This window comes from Stegodyphus dumicola, chromosome 5, assembly GCF_044657685.1.
Source record: "Stegodyphus dumicola isolate Sdum_Otavi_A_Nest chromosome 5, ASM4465768v1".
Taxonomy (NCBI): Eukaryota; Metazoa; Arthropoda; class Arachnida; order Araneae; family Eresidae; genus Stegodyphus; species Stegodyphus dumicola.
Genome location: NC_140772.1, coordinates 131,053,805 through 131,080,633, shown reverse-complemented (window position 1 = coordinate 131,080,633; position 26,829 = coordinate 131,053,805). Strand labels below are relative to the sequence as shown.

The following is a 26,829-nucleotide window of genomic DNA, read 5'->3' as shown; positions in this document are numbered from 1 at the left end:
TTTCAAAACTCTAAAGTGTTTCATTTGATAAAATAAATTTTACTGATAAATTTTATCGGACTCGTGTGCATCCAATTTATTATGGACGCGTACGAACGCAACAGTCCCACTAGACTGCGGATAATAAATGGAACTTCCCCTATCCTCAATATTTAAATCTTTTAGAAAATTTTCAAATTCCGCTGAACGGAACTTTGATCCTTTAAACGGATAATATTATTTTAGGGACACCAAATTTTGAAATACATAGATTAATGAATCTTATAATTGTTGCTGAAGTGATGTTGGTTAAAAGAATCGCTAACTATCTCGAATAATGATCAATGATTGTTAATAAATTTACCTACTATGTCAATTGCTAATATTTCTCCAGGGGCTAAATCAGTAATTAGCTAATAATATTTTTATATTACTGGCAACTGTTCTTGAAGTTTTGGGTTTAATCCACAAACATACCAAATGTAATAGAATATAGAAAGTCCCAGTATCAAATGTTATATAAATGAAGCCATTCGGAAGCCAAAAAGAAGAGATTATTAAAAATATTTAAAATGTAAATGTCATGTTATCACTTCAACACATATTTTGTACATATCGAATGTTGATTATTAATTAAACATCACGGTTATTACCATAATTAAATGTCATTCAATTTCTAACGTATATTACCAATACTACGGCAACAGCATACATTCAATTAATTGAATCACATATGTAGAAATTTTTGTTATTAGGTACATATATTACATAAGTTCTCAATCTGACTTAATTTACATAGATTTTTTTTTTCAACGGCACCAAATATAATAGGAAGATTAATAATCTGCAAAAGTAATTGGGCTTGAGGTACAGAACAAAAATCATGGTATAAATGTGTTTCCCAAAATTAATTGACACTATAGTAAAGAAAAACATATAATGTTGCGTGGCCCCGACTTGTCAGCAACAGTAGTAGTGACTGCTATGAACTGTAAATTACACAAATTCGTAAGAAGGGTTTAAATCCCTTTTTATTTCACTTTAGAAATCACAGTTGCGCTCACTTGACGCTCACAAACTACGCCGACCCGGCGGTTTAACAAAATAGAAAAGTACAACTAAAATAAATGACAGGATGAATAAATAACGAAATCACTATCTACGAGGCTCTATAATAGTAAGTAACTTAACCGCGCTCTAAGATACAGCTGAGATTCAGCAAACTTATTGATTAAGAAGTTGAAAGAGTCAACGAACTGCCGAAATAGGCACACAGGCCGAAACGCGCGGTTCTTAAATTTCTACCTAGCAACCTTCACGCTCGCGATTCAAGAAGCACACTTACAATCTCGTTTCCCTTCTATTTAAACTCAATTTACTTCTGCTAAAAATTTGAATACTCTGCGCGTTCTACTACAATTTACATACTCTGGCATTGGCAATTCTAGGGGAAAGTAAAGGCTTGACAGGAAAGATAGCTTAAAATAAATGTTAGTTAAAATAAATATAAACCCTACAAACTAATATTCCGATATAGGGAATATTCTGATGTGGGGGAAATAGAGGGAAGAGAAATGCATTTAAGAGCTATTTAGAATTACGAAAATGTAGATTTATCTTGAGTAAAATACACTTATTTGAAGACTGCAGCATTCTAGTAACCTGATCATGTTATTCAATTTGAAGAGATAAGTCTGACTGCTTCTTCTTTCTTGATTTAAATAAAAAAAATGTTTGTTTAGTTTTCACTTTCTCTTTTATTACTTCACAAGTCTTGACTGGTTAAATTGTTATCGGAAGGATCCTAGCTAGGCAGAAGAGAAGAGCGGATTGGATTATTTTAATCAAGGCAAAACACAACACTGGAGCTACTGACTAAACGGAGGAATGACAGTAAGGAGAAATTTTGAGTGAATTGAGTCATATTTACGCTACGGGACTTACTACATTCAACAATTCTCGTTAATGCCAGGCGAGTAACTTCTGAAAACGAATTCTTCTCAGCGGTGGATTTGTGAAATAAAGGGTCTATTTCATTTGAACTTCAAGTAAAATGGACCCTTTATCTTAACATTCTGGGTATTTTTACCGTTTTAAAAATTAATGTGTGATTTAAACACCAGTTGGAAAGTGAGGCCTCTGGAGCTGCGATTTGAGTGACCCATAAATCTGCCTCTGGCCCGTGGAAAACCAGTTTGAAGGAACGGATTTTAAGTGCTACGTTTTACTTGGAGATACAAATTGTTGATATAATTCTCGTTTTGTGTGAAACTTAAATCATTAGAAAGATAATAGATAATGACTAGAGCCTTCCTTCATCAATCGGAGCATTAACATATCACTGCATGGTGTCCAAGTCAAACTGCAGACTCAAGGTCCTACCACAGCTACATGAGCAAAATCTCCAAAAGGCTAATACTAGTCGTCTAGTGTCTCTTTAGACTTTAGACTTTCCACCATTAGTGAGTCTCGAAAGATAGAAGGATGGGCTTAACAATGTAAACGCTACATTCATGCTTTTTTTTTTTTTTTTTTTTTTTGTCTAAATGTTTGTAATCATGCAGTGCAGTTTTAAAACAATAATTTTTGTTTTTTGTTTTAGAACTGGAACGTCGTGTAGCTGACCTATTGGGTAAAGAATCAGCCCTTTTTGTTCCATCGGGAACCATGGGGAATCTTTCTTCGGGTAAGTCTTTCAAATAATATGCAATTTTTAAAAGTAAACTAATCCTTTCATAAATCGCTAAGCAGAGAGTTAAACTGAGGAATGATAAAATCAAAAATAGATAAAACCGAAACAATGACGCTATATAAAATAAAATGAAATTAAGAAACTATCAGTTAGATCAAATAAAAGCGTCACAGTTCACATATAGTTTTCCTATTTTAGTTAAATAATAATATTGTGCATAAATCACTTTTACTAGTTTAAAAAATAGTAGTATTAAAAGATACTATCAATTCAGTTCTTAAAAGATTCTATCATCTGGTTAAAATTTGAGCTACAACAATTTTTCAACCTTAACTTCGAAATTCATTTTGCACCCAAGTTTTATATGAATATTTGGTACTCTTTCATAGAGTTTAAACATCCGTTTTACAAACATCCATTCCCTAAGCGTGAAGGTCATTCCATTAGGCCTAGTTAACTTCTGTTTTAGTTACCTTCCTGCTTTATTCTCATATTTTTAAAGGTTTAAAATAACGAAGTCATATTGTAAAATGAAACTAGAGATTGGATTTGGTATTTAATACCTGCCTTTTTTTTAGAGAAATGTTAATGTTATATTTTGGAATTTTAAGCTGTGTTGAAGAATTGATCAAAAGGATGATCTCTTTTCTTGAAGGTAATTAATTTCAGTACAAATGTTTTTGATTATCTAATGAATAGTTATTCTAAATTTCTAAAAATTTCTAAAAAGTTATTTAAAACTTTTTAGAAATGTTAGAATCCATGTGAATTAATTTCATTGCTTTAAATTTGAAATCTCTTCATTTGTCGTGAAGTTTAATATTTTTGTAATAAAAAATAGGCAAATCTTAATAGACAATTTATTTTTAATAACTTTAGTTTTATTTAGGACTAAATTAAAAAGGTAAATATTTCTTTTTTCTCAAAATTATTTATTGCTAAAATATGATCAATACATCAAAAAATATTTGTGAAGTAATTTTTATCAACTTGATTAAGAAATTTTTGGAAGTGAGATTCCTTTGTGAAAAGGTAGAGGTTGCATATATATGGGAAATAGGAAGATCCCATAGCAATTCCGTTTATTTGATGAAAAAATAAATCTCTGAACTGAATGTAGTTATTAAAAAGGGCTCAATTAAGGTGAATTTTCCAATTATCTTCCAACAAAACCGTAAGAATATATATATATAAGATATATACTAATAAGATATATACATATAAGAAATATATATATATAAGAAATATATATATATAAGAAATATATATATATAAGAAAAATAAAGACTATGTAAAAGATTAAATTAGCTACGTAAATTTCCCTTCTCAATTCTAAAAATAGTAACCTCTCTTTGCACTGCGTCATTTCGAGACTAATCTAAGTCATATAATTCTTATGTAATTCCAGTGATGTAAATGGAACAAAAACTCAGGCACCTTATAGTAATTCTACAGCAATATTAACTATCCAATCAAAATGCATTGAGAACCAAAAGTAACTCAGTCTGAATTAAGATTTCTCCCTGAACATAAGGCACTTGCTTCCTACGCTTAGCTGAACTCCAGCCTGTCTGCTCCTTCTTTCTTATTGCAAATTTACCTAAAATGTAAACTTTTTGGGATAGGCACATTTAATATGCCAACTTGCTTGCGGCCGCAACATGTTGCTGAAATAAAAAATTTGATGTGTACACCACATGACTTCCTTGTACAGAATATTAAATTATACGCATTTTTCTTGCATTTCGTTTAAACTTATCGGATTGAATTAAACCTACTTCGCCGACATCGCATAAACCACAGTAGAATAAATGCATTCCTTAAAATTCACTTTATTTGTTTACCATAGCGATACTCTGCCGCTAGGTCCACTTAACAGTATTATATTTCGTTCATATTATAACTATGTCTATGTCTTATCACTTAGTAAGAGGCAATCGGCCATTAACAGTCTTTACCAATATATTATACTTTTAAATGCTTGAGTAATCGAGAAAGTTGTATCCAATAATATGGAAGTACTTGTGCACATGCTGTGCTAGAACTCAGATATTACTAGCGACGGAGGCTCCTGCGCCGCCGTTCGTAGAATAAGTAAACTTTGAACAAATGAGACGTCGTGTGGCGCCATCTATTACTAGGGATGAAAAGTATTTTAGTTGACTGGTCATATTATAACTCAGAATGCACAAAATTTATATCATTTAAAGAATTATCTAATCTTTGCCACATGTTCTATTCAAATACTATAATAAAGCTAGAACGATGTATAAAAGAAATTAAGCAAACAAAACAAAAAAGAAACAGTTTTTCACAGACGGTTTAGTATTTCTCATTCAATTAATTCAGTTCTCACTTCGCGACGAGGCAAAAATACATAAAAACTCAAAATATCTGTATTAAAAATTAAAGTAAATCTTAAACACTTATTTCCTCGAAAAAATTCCAGAAAGGATTAAGCATGATTTAATTCGCAATAATAAACGAAGGCGTTATCTTTGTTGTTGCGAAGCTACGTTTCTCTAGATTGGCAACAAATCCACTACTCTGCTGTTTCAAATGTGAACAAGCAATGGCCGCCATCAAAAAAATTATTAGGCTTAGCGGCACTTGAACAACTTTAAAATTGTTGATAATTCTGAAAATATTGCATACAGATTTACTAAAGGCATAAAACCCTCAACCGGAAGATAAGAACAACATAATTCAATCATTTTTAAAGCAAAAAATGTACAATTTACAAACATATGAGAGTAAAGAAACTGAGATCACTGAGCCGGGTAACAGAGTGGATATATATATAAATATATTTATATACGTTTGGTGCGGCCGATTGCAACCAAAATACGAGGTGCACATGTACATGTTATAGCAGTCCTATATACAACATTTCAACTTTCTTGAGGCTACTCGTTTTTGAGTTATGCGAGATACTCACGTACGTACATACGTTCGTACAGACGCCACGAAAAATTCTCTTCAGAATTCATATTAAAGCAGTTTTATAATTTTTTTGGAAGAAAAGAGTCTTTTATTCTGTCCTTACGTACAGATATCAAGCAAATACATCGTTAAATTGCATTCGAAAGCGGTCAAAATGGATATTTTCGTTGAAATATGCTGCCTGAAACTTTTTGCGATTACAATACTTTCTTTTTACTTCGTTGAAGATTTAATCTGCCTTCGTGTCCAATTTTCTATTCATTATGGATCAAAACTTCTACGCTATCAAAATTTCTGCTGGTCATTCACTTCTAAGTTTGTTTTTATTATATATATATATATATATATATATATATATATATTCCATTGATCATAAATTATGACGCATCTTCTTTTACAGTGATGGCGCACTGCTGGACTAGGGGCCAGGAAGTCATGGTGGGAGACCAGTCACATATTTTCGTATACGAGCAAGGCGGAATTTCGCAGGTACTTCAAGATTTTCTTTATTTTTTAAAATAGTTATGAACGCTTATCTATAGTTTTTTACATTGTTGTGAACAAAAACATAAAACACAATTACATATTAACTGTTACATAAAATTATTTGGTAAATTTTCACCATTAACTTAACTACTAGCAAACAGAAATTGCTTTAAATTTAAATGCGTTCTGCATCACTACATGTGAGGCTTAAAATATTACAATACAAATTTACAATTTATCTAGACCTGACGATGAACACACAAACAACAAAAACAAAGGAACAAAGTCTTCCTTCCAAAATTAAACTTCTTGAAAGTACAAATATTTAATCATTTCAAACAGAGGTTACAAGTTCACAGACAACTACTAACAGTTATTCATAATGTGAATTTACCAACCAAATCTACTTTGAAGTTTTACGCGAGGCAGCAGTTATTCGCGAAGTGACAAGCTGGACGACAGACAGCCGCCGTTAGTCCAAAGCTCTCACATGCGATAACGATCTACTCCTCTAACTTTATGCTGAACTGTTTCCCACTCAAATTTGCATAAAATTTTAGAATGAAAGAACCCGTGAGAAAATGAAGCAATAGGAAAGTTAAAAACAAAAATTATATTTGGTTAGCGAAACTCAAATATCACGATTAGCTTGCATCACATCTCAACCGTATCAGAGTTTCACTCCCGTTATTCCTGCTACTATTTGTGGTTTTCCCCATGTGTAACGTGTATACGAGCCAGTTTCCCTTAGAACGTCCTCCACGAAGGCATCCCTTCCCTTATGCAGATAGCCCTAGTGTGCTTTGCCATAATTAAATACACCAACATACACCAAATCATGCTGCTATTCGGCCCGTTGCATTGCCATCCCTCCCGCTGTTCAGCAACCGAACGGTAACATGTTTTCCAGACCTGGACTTAAAATATTGAGAGTGCATCTATAAATGCTTTTAATCTTTTTATGAAGAATGCAGACCGTTGATTTTTATGAAATCCCATTAAAAATAATTAAGTTGAGGCTTAATTAAATTATTTGTTGTACCATTCATAGCAAAAACATCTACGGCTTCGCTACCTGAGATGCTATAAAAAAAAAGAAATCCAGTAAACATTACTTACTTTTGACAGTAGTTAGGGGTAGAATGTAATAAGTTTTTCTTTATTATCTGCAATTTATTTGCAAAGCAGCAGAGAGAGCTATCGGATAATATCATGGCACAGGAAATTGAGTCGAACTTTTTTTCATGGGATAAAATGCTGTAATTTTAAATAAGAAAATAATTACGCATGCTTGATATTCCTTTAGTAGCAAATGTGATAAAAATTTAAGAGAGGAAATTTTGGAATTATTTGTAAATAGCAGGAAATCTCAATGAAGAAATTTTAAAAAGGCTAATTTAAGTTTATATTAGCTATGCCGCTGAAGTGTCTGAGAGTTTGTAATGACAGAAGAACCAGATCGAAAATTCGTTTTCTTTGTTACGAGCATTGGGAATAATTTTTAAAAAATTGCAAGCAAATTCTAATCATATTAAAATAAAATTGCAAGCAAATTCTAATCATATTAAAATACGAGTATAAATATAATAAAGTTCGTAGGGTAGAAGGGCCCACCAGCGGCCGAGCGGTAAAGTCGCTGAATACTGGTAGTTCGGTCCGAGGTTCGAATCCCGCGAACGGGCTGGCTGCATGGGTGTTTTCGTGGTTTTCCCCATGTGTAACGTGTATACGAGCCAGTTTCCCTTAGAAAGTCCTCCACGAAGGCATCCCTCCCCCTAGGCAGATAGCCCTCGAGGCTTTGCCATAATCACACACACACGTAGGGTAGAAGTTCTAATGAAATACCGTTCCTCTGCATTTCTTTCTTTCTGCTGGACTTTAAAAAGACTTCTCATTTTGTAAAGTAATTTCAATAGTTATTTGTTTTTTCAACAGCAGGGAAGAGTTACTGTTAGTGCAATAACTGTTCTGAAGAACTACTTTGGTGATTCTTACGACGTGCTCTATTAGCGGATATTGTTAAAAATCATGTAAACTATTAAAAAGCAAGTATATGCGTTTAGACTACTATATCAGATCAACAAGAAAAACTTTTAATTTAAAAGAAAATATCATACGCCATGTTGAATCGTAACAGCTCTGAAAACTGGTTGTTTGAGGCCGCATGGATGAAAAGTTAGAGAACTTTACGCTTTGTAAAATAACAACGCTACCCATATCAGCTAACACAATATACACTCTTAGACAAAAAAAAGGGACGCACCACGACGCGCCGAGAAGATATAAAGACAATTGGACACAAATTGATATGCATACAGGTTTCGACGCAAAATGCAAAATTTTACATTTTGGCTGCCAATAAACGAACGGTTGTCGCTACAGCGCATCTGATCTGTTTAACTGGCAGGATATTTAAGCGGAGAAATTACGATTCCAGGTCATAAATTCTTCACGAATAACTTTGCCTCCATACAGGTGCGGGAACGATATGCGCAGATGTCAGAACTTGAGAGAGGTCGTGTAGTTGGGCTCAAAGAAGCCGGTTGGTCTTATCGGCGAATACCTCTACATTTGAGCAGGAGCGATGCCGCTATTAGACGATGTTGGCAGGAATGGGTGAACCATGAGTGCACACAGCGTCAAGAAGGAAGAGGTAGGCCTAGAAAAACGACAGAACGTGAAGACCGAGCTATCGTCAGAGTGGCACGCACAGCCTCAGATGCATCATTATCACCGATTGTACGTGCAACTAGTGCTTCAGTGACCGCAAGGACCATTCATAGACGGCTCACAGAAAGGAGGCTGAGGTCACGGCGCCCCTTGCGCCGACTAACATTGACCTCTGTACAACGTCAAGCCCGTTTTCAGTGGTGTCGGGGTCATTCGCAATGGAATGTCACTGACTGAAGTGTTCAGTGATAAGTCCTTCTTTGAACTGAGCCCCGATGACCAGCGAAGGCGAGTCTGGAGACTTCCCGGACAGCGGTGTGATATCAACCTGACTTCTTCAGACAGGCCGACAACCAGGCGTTATGGTCTGGTTGTCGTGATGGTGTCATTTCATTTCATAGTAGGACCCCTTTGGTTGTCATCCGTCGCAACCTTACAGTATAGCGGTACGTCGATGAAGTTTTAAGGCCCGTTGTGTTGCCCTTCATGTCGCGCCACCCTGGACTTACATTTCAGCAAGATAATGCCCGCCCCCGCATTGCACATGTTTCGACTGCTTGCCTTAGAGCTTGCCGAACATTACCTTGGCCAGCAAGGTCGCTTGATCTCTCTCCTATTGAGCACGTTTGGAGCATTATGGGCAAGGCCCTTCAACCAGCTCGGGATGTTGACGATCTAACGCGCCAGTTGGACAGAATTTGGCACGATATCCCTCAGGAGGACATCCGCAACCTCTATCAATCGATGCCAAGCCGACTAACTGCTTTTATAAGGGCCAGAGTTGGAAAAACGCGTTACTGACTTTTTCACTTTGTGAAGCTCTATCACTTCAATAAATCATCCAATTTTTCTCAAACTGTAATCATTTGTTTTTCTGTGCATATACATCAATTCTACCGATTTTCGTCCCATTCGGAAAACTCCTTCTCGGTGCGTCCTTTTTTTTTTTTTTTTTTTTTTTTTCGTCTAAGAGTGTAATAAAATATGAAAATAGAAAAACTAAGATAAAGATATCATTAACATCAAAATGTCATGATGATTCAATAAGATTTTTAAAAAACCTTCTTCTTTAGACATCCTTTTTATAGAAATATGTTTTTCCAACAGCTAGGAGGAGTTCACGTTAGCACTTTAACTACACGTGAAGATGGAACGTTTGATTTGGAACAAGTGGTAAACAAAATACGATCCCCAGACCCATCTTGCCACGAGCCTCAGACTGCTCTCATATGTCTAGAAAACTCTCACAACAGATGTGGAGGAAGGGTACTGCCTCTTTTATTCATTCAGAAGGTGAATATATTACTTCAAATTAAGTAAAGTATTATTATTCTTATCTCTATAGATAGGAATATTTTTAATATTTGTACCTAAAGAGATAAGCATGTGGTATAGAGATAATTGCGGCAATAATACAGTTGTGCTAAAAAAATAAGCAACAAACGTTAAAAGGAAAGGTACAAATGTACAAAGAGGAATTAAAACATACAATTTATATGAAAGGTAGAGGTTTCATCGCCGAATGCAAACAAGTAACCAAAATCAACATAAAACGCAATCCCGCCACAACGCCTTAAAAAGAGGCATGCCGGACCATTTGATCTGCTTGCGCATTGACACAATGAGCAAGCAACAATAGTTCCGTGTAATCCTAGATAACCAAATCGGGTAGCATGAGCCGAAGACACCATTTCCACAATGAAATGCACTAGAGGGCTGTTGGATGTTGCAAGCTGGAGCTAGACAATCCACTCTTGAGAGAGAGCTGAATGTGCATCATAGTATCATCATCAGATCTGTGGTATTGTTTCTAAACTGGATCAAAACAACTATCGCTTCGTGTTGCTATGTGCCAGTCGCCGCAGATCACTAAAAACGACAGCTAACGTCACATTTCTTGCTGCTGCAGGACGGCCTATATCCCATTAAACTGTGTCGCGTTGACTGCATGAAGATGGACTGTACGCCCAACGATCTGTGGTTTGTGTTCCTTTGTCCCTATCATATGTCAGACGCGTTTGAATTGAGCCCGTAAACATCGCAGTTGGACACCAGAGCAGTGAGGCCACGTATTCTATGGATGTGTCTCGATTTAACATCCAGAATGATTCCTGAATGGCAATGATATGGCGAGACCCAGTGACACACTATCGGGCGCCAAACATCGTTGAAAGAGACCATTACAGAGAAGGAGGCTAACTTGTATGGGCTAGGATAGCAACGAACGGCCGCATCGACCTCTACGTGATTTCTGCTGGTTCCTCACAGCCGTTAGATATCGTAACCAAATTCTACACTCTATTGTGCGTCCTTTTGTCACTGCAATGGGCACCAACTGATATTTATGGATGATAACGCCGGCCCGCTTACAGCACGAGTGTTACTGAGTTATCTGGAGATTGAAACCATTCTACATCTGGCGTGGCCGACTAGATAATCAGACCTAAATCCCACAGGGCATGCGTGGGGCATGTTAGGAAGACGCATAGCAGGTCGCAGTCTTCCGCCAGGCACCCTGCACAAGTTCCGATATGCGTTAGTACAGGAATGGGCCTTACTGCCTCACAAGAGATCAATGACACTTTTACCAGCTTGCCTCGCCGTAGTCAAGCATGCATTTCAGCCAAAGGGTATCATACCCGTTATTGGCGTGATGTTTCCGTTGCACATTCTTCTCAGATCCATTTGACTTTTACTATGTGATGGTAGTAATACATGTGTTTTTGTATGCCTTTGCTTTATTGTTTGCTATGTGGTCTAGTAATGGCCTGCCAACCTCTTGGATCAATTTTACGGATATCCATTAAATGGTTCTTGTTTTATTCCGTGTTTTGCCTTACTTACTACTTATTTTTTGAGAGGAAGTGTATTTTCTTAAAAGAGATGTAATAATGATCTTTACTTATTGTTTATTTGCCATTTTCTGAAAATATGTAGCTATTTCTTTACTACAAGAAAGAAGTGAAAAGAAGTGATAGATGCAACTGAAACTTGGAAATATTATTTCCAAAATTGTATACTAGTTGTAAAACAGGAAAAGCTTAATTGATAGCCAAGTGAAATTGCGTCAATGTACAAGTACTCCACTATATTAAATTTGTTTTAAATCCTTATTATGTACAATATTACTTGATTGATTATAAAGTTTAATTGCTCTGAAGTAAAAATAAATGAAAAAAAAAAAGAATATGAAAGTAAAAATTATCCTTCTTTCCATCTTGCGTTCACAAATCATTATGGGAATATCCATTTACAGTTATTAAAACCTGAAAAAAGCATGTCTGCGATGTTATCGTCATGCGATGATTTGTAGATACTTTATTTTTTACCACGATATTTTCGACGAAGATGTTTTTAACCTGCGAAGTTTTTGAACCGCTTTATTTTCGACGACGATGTTTTCTACCCCGATGTTTTAGAACTGCGATGTTTTCTCTTTGCGATGTTTTCTCCCACGATGTTTTGTAGCACGACGTTTTCGCCTTGCATTGTTTTCTCCGCGACGTTTTCGTCCGCGATGTTATCGGCGGACACCGTCTGGGCGGCGCTTTTCTTTCATACTTGTTTCCAAAACTGTTTCTTTCTCTTTCAGTACATTTTCCCAAGCATTACACTGCTTTTCAAATATCTGTACATGATCGTTCTTTAGAAATATTCTTTAGGACTTTATCCGCAGGCTTTATCCGCAGGCCTGCAGCGACTCTCGTGGGCTCGTGAGCATATCGGTTGGTCCCTAAACGAATGGAAAATCGTGGCGTGGTCAGATAAGTCACGATTTCAGTTGGTAAGAGCTGATGGGAGGGTTCGAGTGTGGCACAGACCCCACGAAGGCATGGACCCAAGTTGTCAACAAGGCACTGTTCAAGCTGGTGGTGGTTCCATAATGGTCTGGGCTGTTTTTACATGGCATGGACTCGGTCCTCTGATGCAATTAAACCGATCATTGACTGGAAATGGATACCTTCAGCTACTTGGAGATCACTTACAGCCATTCATGGACTTCACGTACTCAAACAACGATGGGATTTTTATGGATGACAATGCGCCATGTCACCGGGTCACAATTGTTCGCGATTGGTTAGAAGAACATTCTGGACAATTCCAGCTAATGATCTGGCCACCTAGATCGCCCGACATGAATCCCATCGAACATTTATGGGACATCATCGAGAGGTCAGTTCGTGCCCAAAACCCTGCACCGTCAACACTTTCACAATTATGGACGTCTATAGAGGCAGCATGGCTCATTATTCCTGCAGGGGACTTCCACCACTTGTTGAGTCCATGCCACGTCGAGTTGCTGCACTTCGCCGGACAAAAGGAGGACCGACAAAATATTAGGAGGTATCCCATGACTTTTGTCACTTCAGTGTATGATTCAGTTTCGTTTAACAAATAAATTTACCTCTCAGTTTCATGTTTCTCGTGCGGAAGTACTGAATTTATTTTATTTATATATATTTACAATTCCGGTTACGCTTACTCGTTTTTAACATAAAACATAAAAATGCTATATTTTGTACGAAACATGTAGCATTTTCGTGACATAATGACCAAAAATAATTGGAAGCAGGCAATGTAAAAGAAATATACATAGCAGTAATATATTATTTATTTACTTATTTGTCCAACTTCATTGATTTACTCATTCTACATTTCCTGTAGAAAATAGCCTAGAATATTTAGGGAATCTTATTACTAGATTGAACTCTTTATTTTTTACTTTGCTGGATAATCTTCATAAATTCTTATGCAAATTGAATTTTTTATGTTATGAAAGCAGTGGATATATTTTGTCATCATTTCAGAAAAAAAAATGCATTGTAATTTGTATACTTTTACTAAATTGTAAGTATTAATATCTCCTGAAATTCAGGTTGGTGAATCAGAATTCAAAGACTAATTTTAATTTAAAGCCTATATTAAGTGACCCTTTTGTCGCTGAACCAATACACCTTGTATCAGATTCTAGATTTCTGTCAATTGTCTTTATATTTCAGTCGATAATAAAGCACGAACTTCCAATAGAATAACACGCTTTCAAAGGAATGCCATTTTTTAATATATTGTGAAAACTAGCTGATCACTACAGCGCGTGATTTAATTTTATCCACAATAAAATTCTTGTTTCGGACACTTATTTTTATTTAAACCTAGTTTTATTAAACTAGTTTTCAAACTATTACAGACTGTAAAACGAAAGCGTATTGCATTGCGCAAAAAAGGGAATTTTAAGACTCATAATTGCTAAAACAAACGCCTTAATCCATAGATATTACTAGCATGTTTCCCAAAGAAGTCGAATTTGAGATATCTCATCGAAAGATAAATTCCCGATAGTTTCATATTCTCCATTTCCTATTGTAATGCAAAGACGAAATGTATTCTTATTATAGTTTTCTTATTAATGTTTTATAAATAAATAAAAATATTAATTTTGGGCAATATTTGATATTAATATTTTAATAATATTAAAATTAATATATGATATATTAAACAATAAAATGTATCTTTTTGGACACAGTATTATGTTTTCACGACTAATTCAGAAATTTTGTCAGGAATGAAAAGTTAGTTAATATTTCGAAACTTTTGGAATATCGGCCATATTTAACTTGCGAATCTCTTCTAGATCTGCGCTTTAGCTCACAACCGTGGAATAAAAGTTCACATGGATGGTGCAAGAATCGTAAATGCTTCAGTACAGTCCGGGATACCTGTAAATGAAATTGTCAAAGAATGTGATTCTGTTTCTATATGCCTGTCCAAAGTGAGTAACGCAAAATATTTTTGTTGCCTTTTGATATTAAATGAGTTGTTTAAAACAATAATATTTTCCAAATATTTTAACCTTTAAAAGGAACGCGCATGCTCCTTTTTTAATACTTTCAGAGCAAATTAATATAGGCTAAGATTATATGCAATGCGCTTAGAAATATAATAGGAATTTATAAATATTTCTTACAATAGAAAAAATATTTCGTATGTTTCTTTCTCATGCAAAAAAACTTTAATAGAATGGAATTTATTACATATTGTTTGTGCATAAAATATTATGAAAGCAATAATTTTAATAATATATTATTAACAGAGACAATCAATTGATATCTCCAATAAGAAAGGAAATCTAGAATTTTGTACAGCCCTGGTTATTAAAATTACAATACCAGGAACAAAAGCAAATAAAAGAATCTTATTTATTATACAAATGTAATATAATGGAATAAAGCCATGGTTGAATTTGCAGGTGGTTTAATGTATCACAAATACTTGGAGTGCAGAATTCAGAATACTGAGCGGCTACCTCTGGCAGCAACAATGGTTGTAATCTGGCTGGACATTGTATCGAACCGAGCTTGGATGACGGATACGGATACTTCACTCCGTGTGATTTCAACTATTTTGACGAACGAAACCTATTTATGCCAGAGTTCATCGATTGAAGGTGGTGGCGGATGGTAGCGTGCCAGTCTGGGAGCAACCCACTATCAGATATCCTAACTGGATGAGAGATCTGGAGAACGTTCTGGGCAAGGCAACAGAAAAATACCTTCTATGTCGAAGGAGGTCAGGATAGTGCAGGCAATATGCTGTCGTGCGTTATCCTGTCGAAATATGGCGTTGAGCAGCCTTCTCAGATAGATTACTTTTACGAACCTTAACATGTCAGAAATGTAACTGCGGCTCCCCACATTACCGGCTGTGCAAACAAGAGGTGACCGGAATGTGTAGCCAATGGCACCCCATACGACATGCCTTGTGCTGAACCCGTATGACGGTGATAAATTAAAACTGGTAATATTCATTTTCTCGGTGCCTCCGCACACGAATATGTCCAACTTGGTGCTGCATTTAGAATCGGAATTTATCACTCCTTTGTCCAGTTCGTCTTTCAGAGCATTACTATACGCGCGCCTGTCTCAGCTGCAGCGTAGAAGGAAGCCGTAGCAATGGTCACCATGCTGACAATCCGGGGTATTGCACACGTCGTCGCATTGTCCGCTAATGAACTTGGCTAATGAACATTGCCCTGTTCATTAGCCAAGTTCCTGACTCAGAGCACATGACGTGACTGTACGACCACGCAGGGCAGTAACATTATTATCTCCTCGAGAATTAGTGGCCCAGGATTTCTAAAAACCTGCATGGCATTCAATATGTCTCTTCTGTACCCTTAGATTCCATAACGTCTGACAGTACTAGGGACCAACCAATCATCCCGACCAGTATGAGCAACCAATGGGACAGCTGTTCCGTCGATAGCGAAACGAAAGAAAGAAAAGTCACGGAATGATAAACCACAATCCTTATAGATGATAAACGTGTTATAACCTGAACCACAAAATCTCGCGAAGCGTTTCAAAATGCAAAAATGATTTAATTTAATAAAACAAATTTGCAGTATCCTTCAGCATCTAAACCATTATCACTCTATGTTGACGCATCAACAACAGGTATAGGAGCAGTTTTACAACAGGAAAGATTAAGAATTATGGAGACCACTTTCATATTTTTCTAAAAATCTCTCACCAACACAAACCAGATACCTCACTTACGATCTCGAATTATTAGGAATTTATGAAGCTGTCAAATATTTCGACATATGCTAGAGGGACGCGTTTTCATGATCTTCACAGATCACAAACCCTTAACCTATGCTTTTCAACTGCGTTCGGATAAAGCTTCTACTCGTCAAATGAGATACCTAGACTTCATTGGGCAATTTTCAACAGATATCCGTTACATTGAGGGTTCGCAGAATATTGTTGTAGACACCTTGTCTTGTATTGAAGAACTAGTTTATTGGCGCAGGAACTAGCCGTCCCTTCGCCAATAAACTTTGCTGCCCTTGCGGATGAACAACACTGGGATTCAGAAACTACAAACCTTCTTGAAAAGCAAATCTTCCAGCAATCTCAACTGGTCACTAAAAAAATTGTGAGCTGTCGCCTCACAATAAATCACTTTATTGTGATGTTCAGGATTCAAGATTTCGACCTTATGTTCCCTCCGGGTTTCGCTATGCCATTTTTAGTCAGTTACATCGCCTATCACATTCTGGCATCAAGGCTTCGAGGAAACTGATACAGCAACGTTTCGTATGGTCTAGCATGCAAAACGATATAGCCAACTGAACACGTTCGTGCTTGAAGTGCGAAAGATCTAAAATTGTCAGACACACCACCAGCCAACTTAAAAATTTTAATTTGCTCTTATCTCGCTTAAATCACGTGCACCTCGAATTGGTTGGGCCATTCCCGCCTTCTAATGTATTTCTTATATTTTTACTTGCATTGATCGATTTACTCCCTGGCCCGAAGCCGTTCCTTTGGTAGATATTTCAGCTGATACGGTACGGTGACAAAGGCATTTTACACCGTTTGGGTTTCTCGATTTGGAGTTCCGGAGCACATTTCTACTGACCAGGGGCGTCAGTTCGAGTCCGAAATCTTCACGTCACTAACTAAGTATTTGGGCACTTACAAAGTGAGAACCAGCCCCTACCATCCGAGTTCCAATGGAACTGTCGAGAGATTTCATCGCTCCTTAAAACAATCAATTCGATGGCACACTGCATTACAGTGGACTGATGTGTTAGCTACTTATAAGTCTTCGATCAGCGTTAAAAGAGGATCTGAATGCCTCTTCTGCCGAACTGTTATATGGTACTAATCTTCGTTTGCCTGGGAATATCGTACATTCAGTCAATCCATCTAAATGCAACGTAGATACTGTTACATTCGTGCATCAGCTTAGAAAGTGCATGTCAAAATTGCGACCAGTTCCTGCCAGCGCTCATTGCAAACAAACTGTGTTCATGCATAAAAGAACTTAGAAACTTATCTCATGTTTTTCTCAGATGTGATGCTTCAAAGCCTTCTCTCGCACTACAATTTTCAAGGCCACATCAAGTGCTAGCTTTTAAAATGTAGGACAACGAAAAAGAAGTCATCTTTAGTATCGACCGTCTTAAGCCGGCATTTATCTGGACACCAGAAGCCACTGGAGCGAATGCGTCTTCACCATTGCAAATTGCATCTCAAGATCCACATCTATTTACAACAGACTTCAGTACAAGCTGTTCCAAGCCTTCGACAGAAACCAAGACTTACGACTTATCAGATGCTACGACAAGAACACGCTCGGGTCGTCGAGTTCGCATCAACCCAAAATATTTGTAAGGTATCGTTAGCACTAGAGGGTGAGTACTGTGATGACCTGCCTACTACAACTCAACGCTGCTAGTCTGGTAACTCATAGCAACGAAAAACAAAATAATGTTTATTTTATTGTTAATATAAATTCAAAGATTGATATGATTAACGATCTGTTTTTATTATCACAGTTGCTTTTCCAGATACGTTTTATTTATTATTGTTCAAAACGGCTAATACAAATTAAATTATTATATTAAAAGCAGCGTGTAATTATCTGTCTCAAAAATTTGTACCACCATACTTATATAATTTACTTGTAAATAATAATACTTGTCTAATCCAAGTCAACTGAACTCTGTCAATTGACTCGTATAATTTACTTGTCTAATCCAAGTCAATGGAACTAAGCAGTTATAAGACTTGCTTTAACTTTTCTCAGTAAGTGTTTTCAAATAGCTTTGCCTTTGAAGCTGCTGACTCCTATGCTGTATTTTGAATAGAATTGTCCCTTTTTTAAGTATCATCGATGACACCAATGATGAAATAAAACAATTAACCTTTTTTAAAGTACACTTTATATAACGTTCTATACATAATTTTAAACATTAACAAAATCTCAAATTTTTAAAAGTTTGCTGAAGTAGAATTATTTATCTTAGGTATTAATCAAGTCTTTTGAAAATGCAATAACATGTAAAGAATGGTTAGCTTAAATAAGCATTTTATATTAATTTAGAAAAATGTTTTGTTGTTGTTCTTGGTGGCAGTGTCCTTAGCTTTTACTATTTAAGTCGATTTAAAACAGATTAAAAATTATCGTATTTTTTTATAAAATATTTTCCTAATAATAGTAAATTTACATAGGGAATTGGAGCGCCTGTAGGTTCCATTGTTGCTGGATCTTCAGAATTTATTAGCAGGTAAGCTAATACTCTGCTTTATTTATACATAGTCGCTTCCTAAAATAACTAACACCAGTTTCATTCAGTTTTCTTAATAATGCAGTAATTTATCATAGATAAATAGAAAAATTCCTAATGCTATGAAAAAAGAATCAAATGATTTTACAAATATTACGAAAGCTGGTAAAACACGTTGTGTATCGTGTTTACTTTGCTTAATCCTCTAATTTCAAAATTGTCTTGCACATTTTTTCTAACTCATAGCGTATAATTAACAAATATTAGATGCGATCATAATTTTGGGAAGTCGTATACATACCGTAAGTGGATGATAGGACCCAGGCTGGAACAACTCCAGCTCGGATGGGATATGGTTGAATATAATTGTCTCCCTATTTTAGTGAGAAAGTTCTACTTTTTAGGAAGAATTTCAAGATGAGGATGAACTCACAAAGGAATTTAAGCTGAATCAGCTTGAAAAGCTAACCAGTATGCCAGACGTGGTTGAAGGCTTTGCCCATGTCCAGCATGAGTATTGAGAGGTTCAGTTTTTCAGAGAATAGCTCCAATGAATTTTGAAATTTATATGAGCTGATGAAAAGTTCCCTTCCTAAAGCCCTGCTGTTGCTCTGAGATGACAAGATGACAATGTAGTCTGGCATAAATTATGCTTTAACGAATTTTTTTCAATGCAGAGAGGAAACTGATAGGGCGATAGCTTGATGGTCCTTCAGTAGTTTTTTTTTTTTTTTTTTTTTTTTTTTTTGACTAAGAAAATATTTTAGATCAGATTTCTCTCCAGATCAGTGGAAACTGAGCTTTTACTATACAAATTTTCAAAATCTTGTAAGCTTGCATATTACATTGCTTGTAAGCTTGTAAGCTTGCATATTACATTGCTTGTAAGCTTGTAAGCTTGCATATTACATTGCGAGGCAGGTTCTTTAGTAACCTGATCGAAATGTGCTCACATTCTAGGGCTTTTTCTGGTCCTGAAATGTTTTATTAGTTCAGTGAATGCCTCGGGGCTAGTTAATTTGATAATATTAACTAGGAGCTGGAGCAGTATGCTATTCCCGAATTGCGTTTTCAAAGCAGAAGATAGTGTCCTTATCCACAGGAGAATAATTCGGAGAAAACTGCTGGGTCAGGTGACTTGCGAATGTCTCTGCCTTTTCCTGATTGGTGTATGCACATACGTCTAGTTTTCTGATTAGAGGAGACTTGATCTGTGTGTTTTTCTGATCAACCTTCAAATTTAGGTTGCCAACTTTAGCACACCAGTTTTCAATATGATGCAATATAAAAGATTTTTTAGAGATTACAAAAGACCTTTTTCTAATTGTAGAGAGCCTGTTAATCTTAATTTTAGTAACTCGATTGCATTTCTATTAAATTATTTACGCAGACTGTTTCGCTTAGTAATAAAATTCCTGATATGCAAGGGAAGCTATTCATGCATGTAGTACCTGTTGTTTGGAGTAACGGCTTTTCAAAGAAAGCTGAACATTGATGGTGAATATTCCGGATGCGTTAAGATGTATTTTTTGAACGAAGAGTTTCAATACGAAACTCGAGGTAATTGCAATATTGCGAAGTAGTTCTAGTCTACCGTGTGTTTGGGGAAGACATCTTTGGCTTGTTCATACCAAATCTAGGTATTAGAGGCATTTGGTCCGAGGAAATATCTCTCAACTCTTCCAACGAGATTGGGATATTATCTAGAGAGAAAAGTTCTAATATCTCTGGTCTTCTGTTTATAATATTTGGCCGGTTATGTAGTATCTTCTAGAACAAATAAGGAAATTGGGTTGTAGAACTAAGCTCCTGAAGTAGGATTTCTTGGTTTGGAAAAGTAAGAACCAACCCTAAAACTGGCGTGTGAGAAAGTCCACAGTTGGCACAAGTGGGAGGTTCTAATTTTGGTTTGGTACAATCCGTTAATTCATCGTCTTGTGCACATTGTACATACTTGGTGAAAGAGAGCACTGCGCTTGCGCTTGACGAAACTTCTGGAAGAGGTAAAAGATCCTGAGACCGCGTTTTCCTTTGTATTTATTTATGCTTATGCAAAGGCTCATAAGTTATTCCAGATTGCAAATAAGTTTGGCTTAATCAATCCTGGGTAAAGTGAACAGAAAAAGAGGCATATTCGGGATATCTGGGCTTCGGCCGTATGTTGAACTACACTTTTAACAGGAAATCCTAGAGCCGTCAGAGCCTATCTTACGTCCATAGCACAGGTGAATGTTGGAATACTCCTAAGTAGTACTTAAGAAGCTTCTCATCCGGTAGCATATAGAAGCAGTACTAAATATCTCTGTTAATCAAAGAAGTGATATTTCTATGAACATAGCAGAAGAAAAGTTTAACCTCAAATTCTTAAAAAGCAAGCTTTTTTGTTTTAAAGTCCTCGAGTCTTCCAGTAGCTTGTTTAGTTCCTTTAAAGTCAAAGATTGATCTAGTATAAGGATGGATTAGATTTTCCAGTGTCGTCTTAGATATTGCATTTGCCCACCAGCGGCCGAGCGGTAAAGTCGCTGAACACTGGTAGTTCGGTTTGAGGTTCGAATCCCGCTAACGGGCTGGCTGCGTGGGTGTTTTCGTGGTTTTCCCCCATGTGTAACGTGTATACAAGCCAGTTTCTCTTAGAAAGTCCTCCAGAAGGCATCCGTTCCCTTAGGCAGATAGCCCTAGTGTGCTTTGCCATAATTAAATACACCACACCACCTTAGATATGGCAAGTCGTGTGTTGCCCATCCTCTGGAATTTCGTCATGTCTGGTTTCTGACCGGTTGTCTGGTTTCGTGATTCGTTTCTACACAGGATTCTACACCATCATGTCCTGGTTGTTGGATTACTCCTCTCCTCTGTACGTCTCAAGTTGAACACGTTAGGATTCTTCTGTGAATGGGGCTGTTGGCGCTGAGAATGCTTAGTTGTCTTGACATATGGATTTTGGAACTTTCTTAAGAGTAATTAAGAAAAGTTTACCATTGACTTCCGTCTGCAGAGGCTCCAGGTTCTCGTTGTCGATATCAAGAATGGCCAACTTATTATAGGTATCTAGTGTGCATCTGTGCGGTCTTTTCCCATGTGCGGCACCTGAAGTGGCACCAGTCTTTTCCTTATAGCTGGAAGCAGAAGAGGTCGTTGTCGAAGAAATTCACCTTTTTTGATTTTAGCAAGAAAGGTGAACCTTCTTCGCTTTTATCAGGAGGCCTCGCATTACTGTGAGAAAATTTTTTCCGTCTCGTGGCTAAACAGTTTAGGACAGGGATGGGCAAACGTTTTCGGTCGTTTCAGAGATCAGAATCAGAAGTCAGAGATTTCCACAGAATTTTGTGCAGCGGCGATTCGTAGCATACACACAATTTTAAGGCGAAGCCATTACACACCGCTCAATGTCATTGGTCCATCACTATCATAATGGAATGTCTTTCTGCTGTAAAGGAAGCTTTGGGGACTTGGAGTTTTCCAGATGTGACTGATGATCAGTGTTCAAGGCAGATTTTAAACTTAGCTCTGAAATACCCGTCAGCCCACTAATCCTATTAATTTTCTCTTAGGCCTGATATTATTTATTCACCAGTTCAGACGGGTGGTTCTTTGGCAAGCAAACAGCGAAACGCAGGGTATTGGACTTTCTGAACTAAACCTAATTTAATTGCGAATTCTGTAAACTGTTTACTTAAACACTGATATTCCAGAAAGAGAAAGACTTGCCTTTCTGTCAACTCAGTATTGCAGATCGTAGTTAAAGCTAAGTAACAGCCTCTTGCTTCTGCTCCTGTTCGGCCTTGTTCTGGCTTGTTCTACGTTGTTTCAGTTTTTTAAATTTTTTTTCATAAGTGGGACGGTTATCCTACGTCTTAGTTTAAGGTTATCCTGCATCGAATCTGCTAAATATTCTCGATAACAAGAGGAACATCATTCCGCACTTAAGATCAATATAACATGTAAAGATAGTCACGTTTAGAGTTCAATTACTAATCTCCGTTGAAAGTTAGCACTTATAAGACAATTTATGTATATTTTCCCTTAAAAATTAACTAAGAGTAAGCGATTACCTATCATCTAATAGCTTATTCAAGAAATGATTTAATTTACTCATTCCAGTATGAGCTAAGATATTTTGACTGAATATTTAAAATTAAAACTTATCTTCAAGTCTTTCTCTAAATGAATTCAGGTTACATTGTGATCTATCACACAAAGAATAAAACGTCGTGTGTTTGGTTTAATTACTTCTGCTGCTAGAGCCAAGAATACATTCTTTCATCAGCCACCAAGAATAAATAAATATATTCTAATATTAATATAATACAGAAATTTATACAGAAAGTTGTCATAAGAGGCTGCTGTATTCTCTTGAACATGTAAAATATTTAAAATTAATTTAATTTTTCTTTATTTTAATAGAGTGATGAGATGCCGTAAAGTACTGGGCGGTGGAATGCGCCAGGCTGGGGTCCTCGCTGCAGCAGGTTTAGTGGCATTAGCTACAGCAAGAGAAAGAATACAAAAGGATCACTTAAGAGCTCAGAAATTAGCTCAAGGTAATAAATATCAGTTGCATGAGGTATTTTATTCTTATTTTTTACGACAGTTATTTTGGTTAGGGGTTCAAAAAAATGGCTCATCGCTTTTTATATAAATTCATTCATAATAAATATGGCTAAATTTGAAATAACAGCTTTCTTTATTGTAGAAATACTTTTCATTGACCTTTTAATGGAACCATTATTATACCTATAAGTTTTAAATAAATCAAACACAACACTTTCAATTATTTCCTGAAATATTTTTAGGCCTTAAAATCATTTGAAGATGTTTCAGACCTTTCATTTTATATTTGTTTAATTCTCTTTACAGTATCCCAACAGAAAACATTTCAATACGTAGCATCATATGAAGATGCAAATTACTTTAATGAAAACGTTAATTTTAAGTGAAGCTATTTTACAGTGGCCTGAGACATACGGAAGGGGAAACTTGATAGAACAGCTGCTACCTGGATAAAATCTCTGAGTTTCTTTTGCTCTATCAAACAGTAACTTATTTTGATGGTCTTAGCCATAAGCTCTTCCTTTAGCCTTGATAAGAAAATAGAATGGTTTAATTACATTAAAATTTAAAATCAAGCCATAAGGTGATGTCAGTAGGCAAGGTGCACTTTCAAAACTGCTGCCTATTCTCTTCTCCCCCCCCACACAGACACACGTGATTCCGATTTAACAGTATTTTTCTGTATTTGGCATCCTGAGATAAGTGAAATAGTGTGTTATCAGAAGGGAGGGATCCAAATTCCTTTTAGTGGAATATCGGATAATATTCGATAATAAGTTCCTTTTTTTTAGTGATTACTATTGTCAGCTGTTGGCAAATTGGTTTATTATGTTTGTTCATTCCCAGCCGTTCTCCGTGTCAGTGACTGACTAGCATAAAATTGTTTGTGGTTGCTCTTTTAAGCCATAGTATTTTGATTATGAAAGTTCGATTGAATTATCCTTTTTTTTATTTTTAGTCTAGTTTTAGTGAATATTCACCACATTTTGCTTTTGTTTTTCAAGTTACAGATGATTTTTTTAATCTTTTTATCTGTGACTTTGATAAATAAATCATACAAACATTTCTCCTTCAGATTTCTAAAATTTTTATTCAAAGAACTGTTTAGAAATCCTTGCTTCAAAAGTAGTACAATTTTTTATTTAAATACATAGCACTACTTTCAGCACAGAATTCATTTGTGACATTATTAAGGATTCATTTGAAAAATAAGATTCCTGCGGTAATGATAATATACAGCATATTATACATATTCTTATCATTTAAAGAGTACTGCACACATAAATCCGATCACATGTAGTATTATCCTCAAACTTTATTGTATTGAATATTAATGTATCTCACTAATGCATTCTAAGCTTCCTACTGATGAATTCTAAGATTTCCTGTTATTAGCTTGTAAAATCTAACTATATTGAGGAAACCTAAAAAGCAACTAAAATTAGGGAAATTCTACTTTAAAATGTTATAAAAGGGGATGATATTATGTAAATTAATATTGTTTATTATTATTAAAAAGATGTCTTGAATCCAATCTTTGTTAATGCTAAAATGTGTATGATTGCAATTGTGTTGTAAACATGACAGATTGAATGAATTGAAGGAAGTGCAATATTTTTGTAATTTGCAGCATTTAACTATAATTTTCCCTTCTGAAAATTTACATTACATTAGTCCTGAGCTTATATGTTCTGACTTACGATGCCTCACTTTTGACACGACCAAATACTAAGATTAAAAAATTCTCTAATAAGTTAAAAAACAAATTCGAGAAGTAGTCGAATGTTATCGAGAAGTATATGAATACACACGCATACCCACACACCCACACACACAAATAAATAAATAAAATAAAACAGTTTCGAATTTTCTGATTAAAAAGTCTATAAAGCATTTTGTCCTCCCTTATCACGTTCTATTAGGGTGTAATTCGAAGTACATCCGACTGGCCGTCGAAAAGTACAGAGTTCGTACTCCAGCGAGAAAATTGCGGATTTCCTGGATTTCTAAACTTTGAAAAGATTAAGAGATCTACAAATCTGCTTCACTTTATAAATTTTTCAGTGAATCATCCAAATGAAAACAATTACTCGGTTATTATTTTTAGTCTAGGTCCACTTTTATATGTTTCTGTGCTTTTGTTCATGTTAACCAGTTCAAAGGAAGAGTATTAATATATGTACGTATGTATGTAGTGCATAAATATATGTATTGAAATAAATGTTTTATAAATGTTGCACAAATTTTCACATGCTTAACTATTTTTTTAAATAAAGACCTAATTTATGAAAATATTATCAAAAATAAAACAGGTTCCAGGTTTACGTCAGAATTGACTTACGATGGGATTCCTGAAAAAGCACTTGTTGTAAATATTTATATCAATATTTATAAAAATAATTTTTACAGCTGGAGAAATATATTTAATGATTAGGAAAAATTTCGAATGTTCTTAAATTTTGATAAATATTTTATGAATGTTGAATCTTACAAAAGATTTTTACTAAATAAAGCAATAAAATAGAAACCTAAGTAAAGACAGAAAAAGAATCCTCCGGAATCGAATGCCACTTGTTGACAAGGTTGTATTGTTTAAGAAAATAAATAATGTTTAATAAATAATATAAAATGTTTAATAAATATTATTAAGTTACTCATCTATGCAATATGTTCAGTAAGCTAAAACTGCAATATTGCCTGTAAGAAATTCGAACTGTTAAATATAGATGAGTAAAAAGGAACATTAATATTCCCAGCGCTCTGTCTGAAAACTATACTGACATACTGTCGACAGTTTTAAGAAATCAAGTTTTTACAAAAGGAAACCCTTATTCTGAATGTAAATTAGTATTACGTATTATTATGAAATACAAATAGAATATCACCTTTTATATATAAAAAAAATTATGTTATATTTGTGTTTTCCACTCCATTTTAGTGTTATATACCTTATTGTTCAAGATAAATACAATGTTACTTTTTTTGCAGACATTTATAATCTGAACAGTGATTTGATCACTATTAATCCTGATGCAGTAGAAACAAATATGCTGTTGCTTAATTTCCCTTCATCTCGCTTCACATCTCAGCAGTTTGTAGACAGAATGGCTCTGGTACGTAAACTGTGTTAATGTTGTAACATTTTTAAAATCTTATTATCTTTGGAATGTTTATGGATAATCTTAATTTAAAATATAATACGTTTCTGAGAATATGAATTATTTATAAATTTCATGATAAGAAATATTACTGGAATTTAAAACATTCCTTTTCGAACATTGAAGATTGCTACAGATGAGATCATTAACTAGTCATTTATATATTAAAAGTAAGTTTCACATATTAAAAGTTTGTTCATTTATTTACGTTTTCAGTTACAATATGTACTGCTGCCATTAATATTGCAACACCACGAAGATATAACTTGCGT

At 35.3% G+C, this 26,829-nt stretch overlaps 1 protein-coding gene across 2 annotated transcripts in view; it reads left to right on the top strand.

Moving 5' to 3' along the window:
• The window catches only part of LOC118180797 (uncharacterized), a 45,376-nt gene that overhangs the window by 12,075 nt on the left and 6,472 nt on the right, over positions 1-26,829 (top strand). The window contains exons 2-8 of one of the 2 annotated variants that reach the window (XM_085817070.1): positions 2,582-2,665; positions 6,015-6,103; positions 9,878-10,063; positions 14,403-14,540; positions 18,793-18,848; positions 23,253-23,389; positions 26,388-26,512. In XM_085817070.1, coding sequence (XP_085673196.1) covers positions 2,582-2,665; positions 6,015-6,103; positions 9,878-10,063; positions 14,403-14,540; positions 18,793-18,848; positions 23,253-23,389; positions 26,388-26,512 — 815 coding nt within the window. The remainder of the gene's footprint in view (positions 1-2,581; positions 2,666-6,014; positions 6,104-9,877; positions 10,064-14,402; positions 14,541-18,792; positions 18,849-23,252; positions 23,390-26,387; positions 26,513-26,829) is intronic. The other variant, XM_085817071.1, reaches the window with a different exon arrangement.